Below are 18,762 nucleotides of genomic sequence, written 5' to 3'. Positions count from 1 at the left end.
CCTCCCCTAAAATGCGACTTATAGTCCGGTGCCATTTATAGTCCAAAAAATACGGTACTTTCTTTTCTATTCCCATGTGGTCTTATATCTGTGTAATCCCTCAGTGGTCCATGGGCACGTACTAGTCTATGTGCTCTTATACTTGTTGTGATAGAGCTCAAAATTATTCTAAAGCGATTCAGGAAAGCTTCATTTCTGTCCTGTGAATGTGACTTTTATTATTTTGTTTGTATAGTTTTAGTACACTGCAATTCCCTTTTTTAAAATACACATCTTTGCCGTTTCTTTTCACTTTCCCAACACACTGGACTCTCTTGATTGGCAGTTTATAGAATGTGTAGCTCCTGCCGGGATTTTGTGTGTGTGTGCGGTGTGGGAGCAGAGTGAACCACAAGGATAATGAGGTCTAGGCTGGCTATTACAAGGATTACAGCAGAGCAGCTTAGAGGGGACGCTGTGACCAGAACGGGCCAGTAGGGGGTGCTCTTCACTTTAGACTGTACTACTAAGGCCTGCACACGCTCACGTCTGCCTAATGCTGCTGATATGAAACAAAAGATCTGCGGGTTACTTGTATTAGTGGATTTTTAAAGGTGTTTTTTGACTCTTTTGAGCTTTACGTCATGTTATAATCTTGTTACCGCCTCAAAAACAGACCCGGAGTTGCGTTTTGTTCGGGTAATCCTTTATTATTAGTCTGTTTACTTCTCTAAATCTCAAAATGCTCCGTTCCACCTGGTGATGTCATGAAGTTAACAGCTCCTTTTACCTTTAGTCAAGTTAAAAACACAATGAAACACAGTGGAGAGTGTTTTTCGTTAGAGAGAAGAACTCAGAGCCTAAATATTAGAAGATAATGATGAAACTAAAATCTTGTATTTATGGAAATTGGAATAAGTAAAATTTTTAATGATGAAATGGACAGTGGTTATTTTAAGAAGACGCAAAATCTGACACCTTTTCTGTTTGAGTTTAATATTTTCTGTGCACTGTTCTTGTTTTAAATAAAATAAATAATGGGCTAAAGAGACAAAACACAACTCCAGGTCTGTTTGTGATGAGGAAAGGTTATAACTTAGATCAGAAAATAGCAATAATATGGTCACTTTAAATTAAAAAGCGTCAATTTAATGAGCTATCTGAAAGGTTGTATAGAATTTGATGGTTTCATAATTTCAGATGAAAGGTGGGAGTCTGTATAACGCTAAGATATTCACAGTTTTTAAAAGAAATCTTCAAACTTTTGATCCACAAATGTTGAACTGTATCATTATTTGTTTGGGACTGGCTCCACAGACTTGCCATATTAATCGACCTTTTTCACAATGACCGATGTAGGGTAAACATCTCTTCCGGTTAATGGTTTTCGATGGTAAAATATCTGTGTAAATGTCTCACGTATTCTCCACCAGCTTCATAAATCTGCCCCATCACCAAACCTTCAACCAACAAGGTCCACAGAGTATAAACATTCTAACATGGAGAATTTATCCACAACTATCAAGGGAAGAAAGACGAAAACTTAAAGGAAACAACGACGACGCATTAGTGAATTACTGAGCAAAACTATTGTTAAGGTCATGAATAAAACAGAAGTAATAAGTCATTCGTTAGTAAGTAACTTGCAACTCAGACTGATTCTACAATTAAAATTAAAAAGTCGATTTCATGACGTAGATATTTGCATAGACAGAGAGATTTGTGCAGTTCGAATGCTACAGATGATCACAGATTATATTTCTAACATTCAAACTCCACAAATCTATTTATCTACACTAATATCTACCATCATGAAATCAATTTTTTTTATTTTAATTCTAGAATCAGTCCGAGTTAACAAGTTACTTATGTTTTTACTCAGTAGTTCACTCATGCGTCGTCGTTGTTCTCCTTTACGTTTTCGTCTTTCTTACCTTGATAGTTGTGGATAAATTCTTCATGTTAGAATGTTTATCCTTTGTGGACCTTGTTGGTTGAAGATTTGGTGATGGGGCAGAATTATGAAAGAAAATACGCGAGATATTTAACCAGAAGTGATGTTTACTCTACATCGCTGCACTTCCGGCCGTTGTGAAAAAGGTCTATTAATATTATGGTCTAAAATTCTTTCAAAATGGCCACTGACAGACTAAATATTATGTTTTTACGCAGGGGTGTTGGACTGGGGAGGTAAAGGGTACTATTTACCTCTAAAAAAGTATTCTAATCGTATTTTTTATTAGACAAAATTTAGATGGAGATAAATTCAGATTGATGGTGTACATAGGGTTTTGAATTTGTCGCTACACTCCTGTCTTTACGGTTGAATTGCACCACTTTCTGTAAAAATAATTTCACTTTTCTTTATTTATACCGATAGATAAAACCCAGAACTTCGTGTCCGTTTTTGTTTCATGCGAATAGTCCCGGGAATTACAGAAATATGAACCATAAACCAGCTCGGCAAATCCACACAGGAAATTCCACCTGAGACTTCTGACCTGTCCTCAAAAGCTTTATTTTGGTGATTTAATATTGACTTTAATGTTCCGCAGTATGGTGATAAACACACCTATCTCCACGGAAATGAGCGGGTCAAGTTACAGGTCAGATCTGCGCAGAGTCGACCCCGCTGACAGCAAAAACAGTGCGTATTTGTCAAGGTTTACTGCTGAAAGTCCCTGATTTTTCCCATGTTTTTGCCTCAGTACGGATATATTGTTTGATAAAAAGGAAGTGTGTGTTAGCATGCTATTTGATGTGATTAATTAGAACACTCAGAATGCAAAATAAGTTAAATGAGGAGTAACTCTGGATGACTGTAAAACGTGAAAATGAAAAAGTAGCAGCTCTGATTTTGCGGTTTTCAAACAAAGGGAGTCTGAACCAAACCAGGACTAAACTTGGACTGGGGTTAGGATCAAACCAGGACTAAACCGGGACCAAATCGGAGATCGCATTAGTACGACGTGCACATCTGCAGCGTACTCCGGCGCGGCGCGTTTCCCAGCATGCTCTCTGCTCTCACCAGGTGCAGGGCGGAGCTGCGCGGAGGATGTGGCTCGATAAGCAACTGGGATGGCGTCTGTCCAAGTCTCTGGATGTGCGCTCCGTGGCCTGCGGGAAGAGAGAGAACAGAGAGAAGAGAGAAAGAGAGAGGGAGGGACGGAGGAGGGAGGGGGAAGAGAGAGAGAAAAAAGAGATAGAGAAAGAGCGAGGAGGAGGGAGCGAGAGAGAGAGGGTGGGTGGGAGGGGGAACGGAGAGGGGAGGGAGAGGAGAAGAGAGAGGAGAGAGAGAGAAAGAGAGAGAAAAGGAGGGAGGGGGAACAGAGCGAGAGAAAGTGGGACAGGGAAGAGAGAGAAAGAGAGAGCGAGAGATGGAGGAGGAGGGAGAGAGAGAGGGGGAACAAAGGGAGAGAGAGGGAGGGGAAGAGAGAGGAGGGAGAAAGAGAGGGGGGGTGAGAAAGTGGGAGGGGGAGAGAGAGAGAGAGAAAGAGAAGGAGGGGGAACAGAGAGAGAGAAAGCGGGAGGGGAAGAGAGAGAGATGGAGAGAGAGAGAGAGATAGAGAGGAGGAGGGAGAGAGAAGAGAGAGGGAGGAGGAACAGAGAGAGAGAAAGTGGGACGGGGAAGAGAGAGAAAGAGAGAGCGAGAGATGGAGGAGGAGGGAGAGAGAAAGAGGGAACAGAGAAAGACAAAGTGGGAGGGGGAAGAGAGAGGCGGGAGAGGAGAGAGAAAGGGGGGGTAGAGAGAGGGAGGGGGAGCAGAGAGAGAGAAAATAGAAGGGAGAAGAGAGAGGAAGAGAGAGAAAGAGAGACAGCGGAGGAGGAGGGAGGGAGGAGAGAGAGAGGGAGGAGTCAGACAGAGAGAAAGAGAGGGGGAAGAGAGAGAGAAAGTGGAAGGGGGTAGAGAGAGAAAGAGAGAGGAGGAGGAAGGAAGGAGCAAGCGAGAAGGAGGGGGAAGAGAGAGAGAAAGCAAGAGAGAGAGGGGGAGTGGAGAGAGAGAAAGTGAGAGGGGGAAAAGGCAGGGAGTGAGAGAAGAGGGGTCGAGCAGAGAGGGGAAAGAGAGAGAGAGGGAGGGGGAAGAGGCACGGAGTGAGAGCGAGAGAGAGAGAGAGAGAGAGAGAGGAGATGTGAAGAGCAGAGAGAGAGAGAGAGAGAGGAAAGGGGAACAGAGAGAGAGAAAGTGGGAGGGGGGAAAAGGCAGGGAGTGAGAGAAGAGGGGTGGAGCAAAGAGGGGGAAGAGAGAGAGAGGCACGAAGTGGGAGAGAGAAAAAGAGCAGGAGAGGAGAGGGTAGGAGGGGGAAGAGAGAGAGACAGAGATGGGAGGATGGAGAGAGGGAAAATGGGAAGGGGAAGAGGCAGAGAGTGAGAGAAGGCGAGTGAGCAGAGAGGGGAAGAGATAGGGAGGGAGAGAGAAGGGAGAGAGAATGAAAAAGAGAGAAAAGAGAAGGTAGTAGGTAGAGAGAGCACGAAAAAAAGAAGGATGGAGAGAAAGCGAGAGAGAGAGGGATATGAAGAGACAGTAAAAGAAAGCCAGAGGAAGATAGGAGGAGGGGGTATGGAGAGAGAGAGAGCGTGAGAGGGAAAAAAAAAAGAAAGAGTGGGGGAGAAAGAGGACAACCCTGTCAACGTCCATATACTTCAAAGCGATGGGTCAATGCGTTCCTTGACAATTCGAGCAAATCCAGAAGCGTCCGTGTGTGCGCGCGCGGGTATGTGGAGCGTCGCGCGGACTCCCATCCGTACACACCGGCGTCACGGGGACCTATAATCTTTACGACGACACAAACAGCGCGTCTGAGTTTCTGTGTTCCAGTTGTCAGGACGGGAAAAAAAAAAAGAAGCCATACATTACGACTCAATCAAGTAATACAACCGAAGAAAGTGCTCGGATGTAACAAAACGCAGAAACGGTGAAGTTCATGAAGTAATCGAAGTACAGCGTGTCCCAAAACATTTTACGTCATTTCGCAGGCCAATAATCTTTGCAGTTCTTGTTGAAATGACCTCAAATTATCCCAGAATGTATAGAAACTAGGGATGTAACGATATCCAAATCTCTCGGTACGATATTTTCACGATATAAATCTCACGGTAAGATATTTTGAGGTAAACAAAACTGCGAATACGCAACTTTTGCCTCTTAAAATGACTTAATATGCCTTATTTTTGTATGTTTTTATTTTTATTTGTTATTTGTTTTTGCAAATTTTGTTATTTTTTTCTCTTTTCTTCTTCTAGAGGGGGGAGGGGGAGAGAGAGAGAAAAAAAAGTGAATATATAAATTGCGTGAAGGCCCGGTCTCAGGACACTGTTGACGCGAATTGATTTGTGTCAATAAAAGTAAAAAAAAAAAAAAAAAAAAGACTTGACAAGATTTTTTAAAAAAGTGCTTATAACGGTTATTCCTTCATGTAATATGCACTGAAATGGAGCAAAGGATCATGGTCTATGTAGTTCCCTTTGTTTTTTAGCAATACAAGCATCTCGAATTTTGGAGTTCAGGTCATCTCGCAATGCATACTGGGAAATGTCCTCCGAAAAAGAGAGCATCAAAGCGTCATGTTTGATTTCTCAGTAGGATGCGTCTATTGTCAAAGCCGATCTTTTCTAGTCTTTTGAACTATATCGCTTTTGTTTCTGGTTCTGATATTTTTTATTTATGTTTTTATTAAGGACGTCACAATCGCATTAGACAAACCAGATGCGTTGGCTTTGAGTGTTTTAGCACAAGTGCGAGTTTTCAACACCTGTCCACATGAAAATATAAACTACACGCATAAAAACAGACAATACAATACAATTTTCAATGGATGCATTTTTGATTGGAAACATACAATAATTTTAATTTACTTTTAAATTAGTTGTTACTGGTTTCCAATTTTAAATTAGCTGGTATATTGTCATGTTTTAGTTATCGGGATCCTGACATTGTAATTGTGTGGTTGTTGGATTTCCTAACAGCGAAAAACAACTCGAGAAACGGGCTTCGGAAGTTTGCAAACTCCATAAATGCAAAAGGTAATCAGTAAGTGCTCCTCATTCTCCTCTACTGCTCTTTTTTTAATGATAATTTCAGCATGACAGTGTATGTAAATGACCTGAGTGTTTGCACATGAGAGACGACGCTGCTGTTGAAGAGGCTCTATTCACACTGACGTCACAAACCAGGAAGACGTTTGGAAACATGCGATGAGAACTTCCGGTGTAGTTCCCGACACTGAGCTCGCCGACCGACTGTGATCAAACCCACTAAAGTAAATGTGATCAGCGATAAAATGAAGACTGCATACGTACGTGCCGTTTGGAATCGTCGTGAATTTGGCGCCTCGTCTCTTCTCGCAGTTGTGTGTCAGCGGGGAAATGATGATGACTGAGGTTTGGTTGGAATTGTTGATGAGCCGAACATAACGGAACGCTACAGTGACATGGAGATGAAGAAAACTGGGACATTTTCTCATTTTTACTAGATTTGGTCAGACTTAACCGTGAACAGAGCCCGCCGGAAGTTGTCATTGCATGATTCAAAACGCCTATAAGAAAACTCTGCAATAAACCCCACAGACTGTACGATCTGTAAACATGAACCACCTCCAACATCTCCATACGCAGAAGAAAATAAACATATTTTCCAGACTTACCATCAGCTGCGGTCTCTGTTCTGTCCTCTGTCCCAACAAATATTTCACCAAATGTCCTTTAGTCCATCTACATGAGCATCGAACATTGCACAGGCCTCCATCAGCAAATGACCCATGTAGCTTTAAGTTTCTTATCTAAAAATGTAAACAAATTGAGCTGATCCTCTCTTATGTCATTATAGAGTCTACAGATAAAGCGCATGAAGCTGTGATGGCCCTAAAAGCTTTAATTTTCATTCTTATATAAAGTTGGGTTCATCCAGGTGTTTATATTATATAATCTTCGAGGCGATGAAACTTTTAATGAGGTAAAAAAGGTCAAAATGTTACTTAGTTCTGCTTTAAATGGGTGTAGCCGTGTTGGATTTTCTAACTCGGGCTCTGAAATGTCACAGAGCCGATAAAACTTGGAAAATCGGCCCTACAAAGACGACTCAAAGTTTAGATATGGGTTAAAATAGGTTAAAGCAATAACTGTATAAAGGAGTGGACTAAAGGAGTGTGACGTCACCCATAGTGTTCAGCTCCAGTCAAATGAAGCTCATCGAGGTCTGCGGTTTTAGGGGCGAATTTCCATTCCAGGAATAGGAATTTATTAATAGACAAAATTGCGCAATACAAACTTCAGGATCATGTAGAGCGGGTTAATACGAACATTTTAAAAGCAAAATGATGAGGCTCACAGTTTCTCAATGTAAAATCAATTGGAAACAGAGTCGATGGAGCCGGAAGTGCCTCCATGAACACTCAGAGTATCACAGCAAACACACGAGCCAGTCATGATTGAGGTCGTTAAATGTGCCTGTCCTTCTCACCGGAGAGCAAGAAGCGGGCTTAATTAGCGACGAAACACACTAGGTGTCAATCAACGCTAGTGGGAGTGACCTCGGGGAATGAAGGTGTCTGATTGGTCCATTATTTATGTTCATATTTTGATTTAGGGACAAAACAGCGAAATGAAAAATTCACGATCGTGTAAAGCGGGTTAATACGAACATTTAAGACCAAAATGAGTGGTATGATAAATAACATTTATTTACCGTATTTTCCGGGCTATTAGACGCGCTCTTAAGCCTCTAACTCCATCAAAAAACGACTGCGCGCCCCACAGTCCAGAGCGCCTTATCCACGAATCCACTTGGGTGTCCCAGCACGACTTCAGTAAACTACAAAGCCGCACCACCCGCAGCGCACGCAAACACGCACGGAGCAGACAGCGACCGCACATCGAAAAACACCCACAGACACACTTATCACTCCACGCCGACGAGGAACGGAACGGAGGAACGAACCGAAAAAGCGAGTGCAATGTGCCGCTTCTAGACACAACTGAACAACTGAGTCACTGCGAACACGCCGACAGTCCGTTGGTCCCAGACAGCACCCTCCCTACACGCCACAACAGAACAAAGCCCAGAGTCACCGTGAACGCCACAAACAAACAAAACCACTGACCCATCACTGTTGTGTTTCGTTTATAGTCCAGTGTGGTTTATTTGTGAAAAAAGTTAGAAAACAGACCATTTAATGACAGTGCGCCTTATAATCCAGAGCGCCTCATAGCCCGGAAAATACGGTATTTGTTGGTTTATATTTATTCCTTTCATCCAATTAGACTTTTTTGTTGATGGTTTACAAACTGAGAGTTTATGAAACCCATCTAGTGTATTCTGATTCCTGACCTAGTCGCTGGAGAGAAATGAAATTGAGCGGAGACACTAGGTGGCACCAGCCTGGCTAATAAATATCATTGTTTTGACGAGCTGATAAGACTGGTAAGAGTTTATGTTACGACTAAGCAATGAAAAAGCGAGGCTGCTTTACAAAAAACACCAAATATGTTCATTTTGTAGTTCCAAATGATCTTAAACGAGCCGGTCAGAGTCAACCAAAGTGCCGTATGTGGTTTGGGAGCTGCACAATGCTCAGGTCTGGATTAAAATTAGGGTTTAGGTTAACGTTTACGCTCCAGAAAATGGAATGCAAGTGAACGTAATGTCCCCAAGAAGCACGGAAATCCAAAATGCATGCTAGTGTGTGTAAAAGTGTGCGTCTGTGTGCGTCTGTGTGTGTGGGTGGGGGTTCTTGGCGGGTGGGGAAGAGGCGGTGGGGGGGTTCCATTTCACCATCCAGGGCCCTGCAGAGTCATCCAAGTGTTAGCATGGAAGAGACAAGCCTTTTCCTATTAACACGCTTCACTTAACCATCTCGGGTGGGTGCGGCGCGGCGGGGAGAGGCGGGGGTTGCGGGCGGTGGTGGGGGGGGGGGGCTCCGCCGACGACGGGGACGCTAACCCGGAGTGACACCCATGCGGCGGGCTGACGGGGGACTGCGGCAGAAGCAGAGTGGGACCGAGCTTCTGCAGACAAAGGAGAAAAGCACGTGAGCACATACTTATGGACAGTGGAATGCAGCGGGCGGCGAGGGGAAGACGACGGGGACGACGACGACGAGGCGGTTTCTGCGGAGCTGCTGGCGTTGCGAGGGAGCCGGGGGGGAAGTGGAGCAAACGGTGGCCTTGTGAAGAGCTAAAAGAAAACACGAGGAAGATGCAAGAGAACGAGGGGCTATTTTTAGAGCGGAGACGGTTTAGCAGTTTTCTCGGATATCTGAGGAAAGACAGACAGGCATATTCAGGACAATGGAAGAGGAGAGAGTTGCTAATGTTCAAATATTGAGCACAACTTACACAGCGAGAAGATATTACTCTATTTTCTGATCAGTGTTATAATGTTTAGTCGTACCTGGAGTAGTGTTTTGTTCCATTCTTACACATGTTTAACTAGGGTGACCAGACTTTCAAAATAAAAGCTGAGAAGTCCCTGGTTTGGGTTGGTTTGTAATAAAAATAAAATAAAATTGTGAAACGAGGAAAACTGTTCTGCATTTGGCATAAATGTGAGTCAGTATAGTCGCATTTTCTTTGTGTTTTGGTCATTTTTTAGCCTGATTCATGAGCCAGTTTCACTTCGTGGAAACCGTCTGACCTCGAAGCGTTAGGATTCGTTCGTTTGACAGTAGGCGGGTACTTTTTATTTAACCAATCGCTGCTATTATGTGTGACTAGGGATGCAACAATAACCGAAATATCGTGATATCGTATCGTCTGAGTTCTCACAATAATATCGTGGATCATCACAATATATCGAATTACAAGTGTCTTTGCTTAAATTAAGAGTTATGGTGCAACAATAACTTAAAAAAGACAGAGAGAACTACATAGACCATGATCCTTTGCTCCATTTCAATGTAGACTACAAGAAGAAATAACAGTTCTAAGCACTTTTAAGTCTTAGTTCTTTGGATTAAATCTTGTCAAGGCATTTTAAGAGGAAAAAGTTGCATATTAACAGTTTTGTTAGCCTCCACAAAATATCGCAATAAATATCGTACCGTGAGATGTTTATCATGAACATATCGTACCAAGAGATTTGGATATTGTTACTTCGTGAGCTTTCCCACGATATTGCAATAAATATCGTACCGTGAGGTTCATACCGTGACGATATCGTATCGTGAAACTTAGATATCGTTACACCCCTAGTCATGACATATGTAACACACCAAATCCCGTAGAAAGAAGGGCAATAACGTCTTTCCCCTTGATAAAATTCATCAAACATTCTCTTTGTTCTGACTTTAAATCCTCGATCTCGGGAATCGTTGGCAACACAGAATGTATGTCTTCATCTACGTCCATCTCGACCGCTTTGTTTACTGTTGTGCTGTACCACAAAAGGGACCCAGACCCAGCCCTTGTGTTTGACGTCATGGCTTCGCAGCTCTTCACTGATTGGTCGGTGTGCGGTCTACAACTTCCAGGGTTCTTGCAAAATGTCTAGGGTTTTCCGATTCCTGATCTAGTCGCTGGAGAGAAATCAAATTGAGCGGAATTGTCATTTGTTTTATCTCAACAAATGACAATTTATGCCTCTCTTTACTGTTGGCAGGGATCAAATTGGTCCAAAATAGCGACACCTGGGACATTTCTTGTATAAAACTGGGACAAATCACTGGTTTCGATCAATCTGCTGGAACAGGAGACACGGGACTCAAAAAGTTGGACTGTCCTGAGGAAATAGGGACATTTGGTCACCCTATGTTTAACGCTTGTCTCATGTGCTGTTGCATGTGTAATTTTTGCTTCTGTTTCGACACAAATACTGTAAACGCAGAGCAAAAAGTGCAAAAAAAAAAAGAAAAAAAAAAAGCTGTTCATAATTCTATGTCATGTCACTAAAATATAATGCAACTCGGTGTAAAAGTATTCTAAGTATTCAGAATAAAGTACTCAGATTGGACCGTGTAATGGCCTATATTTGAAAACACATTCATTTGGGTATTCAGTATTATGTAACTAAATACATTTTTCTTTTGTGTGCGTGATGTGTTTGTGTGTATTTATCAGTCAGCGTGAGGATTTGTAGAGGTCAAATACCTGATTAAACTTTATTGTGATTAAACTGACATTGTGTTTCTGAAAGAATGAGCCGAGACAAATACATTTCTTCTGATCTTTTACACAGACAGTGCAGTAGGTTTGTCCTGATTTTGCCTGTGACAGTCTCCCACGTGAAGCAGGGGCTGCAGAAGGGGCCCGCGGGTGCTCCTGGCTCCAGCTGATGGTGATTGAGAGTGGGACTGAGAGTGGGCCCTGGTCCCTGGGAGTGAGTGATGTGAGGCAGCCACTCGCTCAGTCAGAGGCGCTTGTACCTGTCTGTCACTGCCACCAGCACAATGGAGCTTACTCCCTCATCCAGCGCCGCCTTTCCCCTGCCCTCTGCACACCGCCCCCTCCACCCGCTGCACACCGCCCCTACTCTGCACACTCCCTCCTCTGCACATCACCCCCTTTGCACACTGCCCAGAGGTGGGTAGAGTAATCAAACATTTTACTCAAATAAGAGTAATATAAGAGTCGGCACAATGGCTGGATGGCTTGCATTCTCGCCACATGGCAAAAAAGATTGTGGGTTAGATTCCCGGGCTGCACAGGCCTTTCTGTGCAAAGTTTCCGGACCCTCCTACCCAAGACATGTGCAAAAGGCTCTATTCACGATACGTCATAAAACCGGAAGACATTTGGAGACATGCAGATGACGACTTCCTTTGGGCTCTGTTGGCAATAATAACTTCGACAAAATCTGGGAAAAGAGAGAAAATGGCCCAGTTTTCTTCAACTAGAAGTCATTGTATTCTTTCCTTTTTTCCTTTTATAAATTGCATGTTAATTTGTGTATTATAATTTGTCTAATTAACAAAAAGAGATGTGACTGTAGTGTTCTGTTATGTTCAGCAGATCAACAGTTACCAACAGCTGCCTGAAGTCGAAGTTGCGATTAGAGTCCCGTCCCCCGTGGAAGACTCTGCTGCAGACGCTGCTGCTGAATCCAGTTTTATCACAGACCCAGTGTGAGTAACCACACCGGAAGTCATCATCCACATGTTGCCAACGTCTTCTAGTGCGCTTGAATAGAGCCTATTGGTCAAATCTTCCAGCTAAGGTCGTCCTGACCAAGACAAAGTCTGGAGATGAGTCCCTGAGCGCACCACTGCTTCTGACAGGCTGCCCCATGGTTTGCCACCTTGTCTAGAAAACAACATAATAACATGTTTTATAAATTTCAGTTTAGTTTTTGACACTCTGAGTCACCTTCCCTTTCAGTCACTCCCCCTTCAGAGCCCTATCATACTGTTAATTAAATGTTGTTAATTAAACTACAGCACATCAAATCAGGTTTGTGAAGTTGTAGTGTACAGATTTGTATCATGTTTTTTTTTTATATTTATGGAGAATTGTCGTGTGGGAGCATGGGTGACATAGGCTTGTGGTCGGAGTCTTGGACAAAATCTCACAGCTAACCGTAAAGAGGGTTTAAATAGGGCCCAGGAGAGATCACTAAATTACTCAAACATGCATTGATGACTCTAAAACCAATTCAGGCATGTTTTTGATACAGCATTATAAACTCCAAAAAGTACAGTCTGTATAATATGAACCCTGTTGTGTGTGTTATGTATATGTGTTGTGTCTTATGTGTTTTGTGTGTGTGTTATGTGAATGTTATGTGTGTGTTGTGTGTGTGTTATGTGGGGTGTGTGTTGTGTTGTATGTGTAAGTGTTATGTGTGTGTGTTGTGTCTTATGTGTTTTGTATGTGTTGTGTGTGTGTGTTGTTTGTGTGTTATGTGAGTGTTGTTTGTGTGTCTTATGAATGCTGTGTGTGTGTTTTGTGTGTGTGTTATGTGAGTGTTGTGTGTTATGTTTGTGTTATGTGTATGCTATATGTGTTGTGTGTGAGTGTTGTGTGTGTGTTATGTGTGTTATCTATGTTTTGTGCGTGTTATGTGTGTGTTATGTGTATGTTATGTGTGTGTTATGTGTCAGTGTTATGAGTGTTGTGTGTTTGTGTGTGTTGTGTGAGTGTTGTGTGTCAGTTGTGTGTTATGTGTTGTGTGTGTGTGTTGTATGTGTGTGTGTATGTGTGTGTTGTATGTGTGTTGTGTGTCAGTTGTGTATTATGTGTTGTGTGTGCGTTGTGTGATATCTGACAGAATTTAATTTATGTGTCTGCCCTAAACTTTCAAAGTGTTTTTGAGAGATCGCTAAATTACTCAAACATGTACAGATGAGATCTAAAACCTCTTTAAGCATCTTTTTGTCGAAGAAAAATCCAAAAAAGTCGAATTTGCACAATATCCCCTCTTTAAAAATTAACTAAAGTAAATCTAAATGAGTTCATGTAACGACCCACCTCTGCACACCGCCCTTCTCCACAGCGCGGGACTTTTGGAGGTGATTCTGAACTAGGACAGATCCTCCCCTTCCCCTTCCTCCCGCCTCCTCCTCCTCCCTCCTGCCTCCTCTCCCTCTCTTACCCCACCCCCGGGTCACTTCCTGTCCCACACATCACCGGCCCCAGCGCAGCCAGCTCCAGAGAAAGTTCCTCAGTTCCGCGCGCACATTTGGCAACCATTAGGTGTTAGGGGGGCTCTGTCTTTTACCGCGCACTCCGTCAAGTCCTGAGCGTCTGACACGGTGGCGATTACGGGTCAGGTTTAGGGAGGGGGGGGTCACGCCGTCCGCTCCAATGAGGAAACGTGAGATGCAGATTAGAGCGGCCATGTGGGAAGCATCAGCGGATTTTTGGGACGATTCTGTTAGCGTTTTCCTCTTCTTGCAACAGTTAACCAGATGTTGTACAGCGACCGGGCAAGGTTTTATGCCAGATGCCCTTCCTGACGCAACCTGACAGTGGTTAAAGGACCGGTTACCATTTTGATAGTTGGTGGTTGGACCATATTACACTATTTTCTGATCTACAGTGTGTTATAATGTCTCATCACAAACAGGCCTGGAGTTGTGTTTTGTTTCATTCACACATATTTAACACACAAACCCTGCAACTTTTGGGCTGAGTTCTTCTCTCAAACTGAAAACACACTGTTCCACCTTATGATGTCATGTGGTAATACAAGAAGTGATCCACTGTGTTTTTAAACTCCACGCACTTTCACTAGAATTATTTAGATCAGGGGCGTCAAACATACGGCCCGGGGGCCACATCCGGCTCTCCAAGACCTTAATCTGGGCCTCAGATGATTTTCTACTAAAATATTTTAATTATATTTTCTATTAAAATATTGGTAATTTTCTGTGATGCTGAGCACAGCAGCGTCTCCAGCGTCTCTGTACGTGGCCCCTCCCACCAGAGCAGCACAAGTGAAGACTTGTCTCTTTCCAAACGCTCTTAAAGGACGATCGTTTTGACTGTTGACCGTGACACCCTCATCAGAAAAATGTCAAAAATGAGAAAAGTGAACGCCGAGTGCAAGATTTCGCAAGAAAAATTGACTTATTCCTATTTGCACACAAGTTAATGTTAAAACATTGTGTTGAAATGGCATTTTTCTTAAAGTTTCAGGTTGTTCACAATATTATAATATCTTGTAAAAGAAAGAGTTCATCAATTAAAAAAATTATTCATCAATTAAAAAAGATTTCTGTAATAGATTTGTGTTTCTCTGCACAAATATTTTAACTTATTGTTATTTTTGGGGTTTATATGAAATGAGTTTTCTGATCCGGCCCCTTTGGGATCAAAGTAGGTTGGATACGGCCCCCGGACCAAAATGAGTTTGACACCCCTGGTTTAGAGAAAGGAAACTTGTGACACATTTGACATTTTCACTGTTTTGATGATTAAAATGTTTGTGTTCATATGAACTTTGCACAAAAAGTGGTTTAACAAAGACTTTTGATGACACCAGCTGCAAAGAATCAGCTGAAAATAGCCATGCTGCTAATTTGTCATTTCAAGTTTGTGCACTACCCTTTGTTGCCAGCAGAGGGCGACAAACAGCTAATCCAAGCTCCTAGACAAAACAAAACTGGCACATTTGAAGTTAAAAAACAAGACATGCTAATGCAAACAGTAAATATTCTCTAAAGGACAAAAATAGCATCCTGTCGACTTGAGGTCATGTACGTCAGCGTATTGATCAGAGCTCTCTCCACAGGGTCATAACCTGATCGCGTCGAGCATACGCAGACAATTTTCAGGCGGGGGGGGACGACACTCTGAAGGTTAAACTCGAGTTCTGCCTGTAGACGATCAAAACATGTCAATACTTCACAGGTGTGCAGACGCTAATCCCGTCTGAGCCGTGTCAAAACGTAAAGAAAAAAAGATTAAAAAACGCGAAAGCACTTAACAAGTTTGTGATTAGCTGCAGTCACTTCGGGCGTTGCTTTCTGCCTGATCTGCGTCGCTTATTTGCCAAGAGCCTCTGAGCTACGGGTGCCTACGCCCGGGTGAGCACCGAACATGTCTGCACTGCACCGGATGTGAGCAGAGGTGAGCCAGGGCCCTTGGGTGCTACTGCTGCGGCTGTGAACGGGTGACTGGGTGACAGTTCAGTAGGTGAAGTGTGTGCAAAGAAAACGATGATTGATCAGAGGTGAGTAACATAGCCATAATGAATGTTACGTCAAAATAATATTACTGAAGTAGAAGTACAAAGTAGAGGTCCAGGACGCTGGGAGTGTTCTGCATATATGTCTATGGCAGAATATTCAACAGTTTTTATGGGAACTTAAAAACTATTGGCTATATAAACACTTAAATCTATCAGAAAATTATTTTAAAGTAGTGACATTATCTGTCCATGCCGCAAGATCATTTTACTTGACAAGTTATCTTAAAATAAACTGCCTCTAGACTAGAATGAATCAGTCTCTGGATGCAAAGTTTTAGATAAACACACTTAAAACGAGTTTATGATTAAGTTCTCAGATGCCAGATTCTAGATAAAACACTTTAAATTCAGCTAGATTCTAGATAAACATACTTAAAACAAGTTTATAATTAGTATGAATGGACTGATAATAAATTCAAAGATGCTAAATTCTTGATATAAGCACTTGAAATCAGTCTTACAGCAGAGTAGTTGGTCTATTCAAACTAATCATAAACTTGTTTTAAGTATGTTTATGCATTTTATCTAGAATTTGTCATCTGAGAACTTATTATTAGGCCATGAACATTAATCATAAACTGGTTTTAAGTAGATGTGTAACGGTGCACAGAAATCACGGTTCGGTATGTATCTCGGTTTTGAGGTCACGATTCAGTTCATTTTCAGTACAGTATGGGAACAAAATGCAAAATCATTTGTTTTAACATTATACAAATGGGAAAATAAAATTAATGCAAAGTGAGACTTGGTAACACTAAGTTAAATAAAATATTTTCAAATAAGCAACAAATGTATGAAATATTCTTTAAAATATAAATTCCTTGTAAACAGTAAACAGAAACTTTTCAAAAAAGTAAAGTGCAGCACTAACAGTTCCAGCATCAAGTTTCACTCAGTGTTCATATTTCTGGCCAGAAAAAAACTACTTGGGTCAAACCAACTCAAGGCGGCCGTGCTAACTATAAAGCGCTGCAGGAAACACAGCCCCAATCACGGATGAGTTCCCTCGTGAATATTAAAAAAGCCGAGCCTCCGTGTAGCTGCACATGTAGTGGCGGAATGTAAACACCCACAAATTGTGTAAACTCACTTGTGCACAGTCCTGCACCGAACCGAACATCCTGTACGGAAACGGTTCAGCACGAATACATGTACCGTTACACCCCTAGTTTTAAGTATGTTTATCTAAAACTTGGCATATTCCAGCCAGTAAACTTACCAGAGTCTGGTTAATTCTAATCTAGAGGTAGTTTATTTTAAGATAACTCAAGTCAAATTATCTTGTTCCATGGACAGATGATTTCACAACTTTTAAATCATTTCCTGATAGATTTAAGTGTTTATATCTTAAATTTTGGCTAAGCTTTTTACAGTGTGTCTAATGTTATTTAAGAGGGACTTGTTTAGCAGCACAAATCAGCTCATCTGTTGTAGTTCCAACTAAGCTCTTTTTGGTCAGATTGTGTTAAAATAAAGATAAAATCTAACAAAGCCTCAGACAGAGCAGTGCCTACAGTTACAATTACTCCAGTAGAAGTACAAAGCAGTGGTCCAAGAGTAAAACGTAATTCGTAAAACTACTCATCAACTAAGAGGAATTGAAAAAGTAACTGTACTAATTATAATTTTGTACGTGATTGTTGAGGAGGCGGAGTCACGTTTGGACCTGGCCCCGCCCCCCTGCCCCTGACTCCTCCCCCCGGCTCGTCAGACAGCGCGGCCCGGTCGTGACCCGGTGAGCAGCGTGGGAGCACTCACATGTGGAGCTGGACTTTCTCTGGCTCAGACCTCGGCGCTTCACGACGGGCTTAAAGAGGACAGGGCTTTGTTTAATAGGAATGTGTTTGAGAAATGTTAAGTACAGAACGGACTGCAAAGAATCGCAGACGTTATTAGGACTGGGAATCACAAACTCCCTGCAATTCCATAAAATACACAGCTGAGACTTCGCAGCTGATGTCATCCAAGTTCCCAGAGGGTGTGACGCTAACTGTGGGCACTGCTCTGTCTGGAACTCAAGCTAGACTCTTTTTTTTTTTTTAAGTACGTAAGGAAGGTGTTGATGATTCTCTAATTTTGACCTAATTTGTTGGGATAATACCTGCTGTAAATGTAAATGATAGTTTTAGACAAACCAAGACCCAATTTGAGAAGAAAAGTTGAATAAAAAGTGGAGAGTTATAATTAATGACATGACAATGGGAAAACTTCTGCCCAAAAGTTCAGCACAATTACACAAAAGAAACACATTTTTCTGATACTTTAAACATGATTTCAACAAAATAAAAGTGTTTTCTTCTGTTTTTATTCGTTGAATAATAATTTCTGTGTACATGAAACTGAAAAGGCTGAAATTCTATACCTAAAAATGGCCAAATTGGGAAAAGAGTTATACAATTTTTTCTTTCTTTCTATGATCTCTTGTATAAAGCTGTCATTTTATATTTTATTACTTACCTCTATTTTATTTTGACTTGTACATTTACATTTATATAATTATGTCTTATTTGACACCAGTCTCTTGCAATCTTTTTTTCTACTTATTTAAAATTTATTATTACCATTTACATTTTTTCTTTTTGTTTTTTTATTATATTGTGATGTTTGAGAACTAAAACCAGGACTAAACCAGGTCTAAACAATATGACACTAACAGTAGGTGGACACAATTTAAGGCAGCAGTGATCTCATATAAAAAGCATTTCTCTATCAATAATATTTTTAATATGTTTAAGTAAAGTCTGGACTTTTTATTTTCTTTTAGCAGATAAAACGAAACATCTTATGTTAAGATCCTCGTCTTTGTTTCTCTACAGTAAACAAAAGTCTGTTCATGGAGACTTGGGCTCAACAGACAATTTGAAGAAAACAAACAAGAATTTTCAGGATGTGGTTGGTACATTCATGTAGTTTTAAAAAGCCTGACAATATCAAGTAATCCAAAGTATTCAGATTACGTTACTCACCTTAAGTAACTTAAAGGTTGTATAGAGGATTTTTTAAGGGAAGAGAAATACAGCGACAGTCCTTTTTCAAATGTTGTCGTGTGTGACACCACCTTCCTCCTCCACAGCTCCTTCAGTAAAAACACCTCCTCCTCCCACCTCTTTACTCTAGAAATCACTCTTGTTTAAGCCGGTGCGCGTTCAAGAATTCCCGTTGAA

The 18,762-nt window shown here is 41.7% G+C and overlaps 1 protein-coding gene across 1 annotated transcript in view; it reads right to left on the bottom strand.

Annotated features, from left to right (window-relative positions):
* LOC110174043 (neurobeachin-like) overlaps positions 1–18,762 on the bottom strand; it is a 783,761-nt gene that overhangs the window by 42,422 nt on the left and 722,577 nt on the right. Inside the window, exons 53-54 of the mRNA XM_055166710.1 lie at positions 3,008–3,087; positions 2,752–2,755 (exon numbers count right to left, since the gene is read on the bottom strand). Coding sequence (XP_055022685.1) covers positions 2,752–2,755; positions 3,008–3,087 — 84 coding nt within the window. The remainder of the gene's footprint in view (positions 1–2,751; positions 2,756–3,007; positions 3,088–18,762) is intronic.

This window comes from Boleophthalmus pectinirostris, unplaced genomic scaffold, assembly GCF_026225935.1.
Source record: "Boleophthalmus pectinirostris isolate CB_2022bp ecotype Guang Dong unplaced genomic scaffold, ASM2622593v1 HiC_scaffold_9, whole genome shotgun sequence".
Classification (NCBI taxonomy): Eukaryota; Metazoa; Chordata; class Actinopteri; order Gobiiformes; family Gobiidae; genus Boleophthalmus; species Boleophthalmus pectinirostris.
Note: the sequence above shows the minus strand (reverse complement) of the source record. Positions and strands in the feature narration are given on the sequence as shown.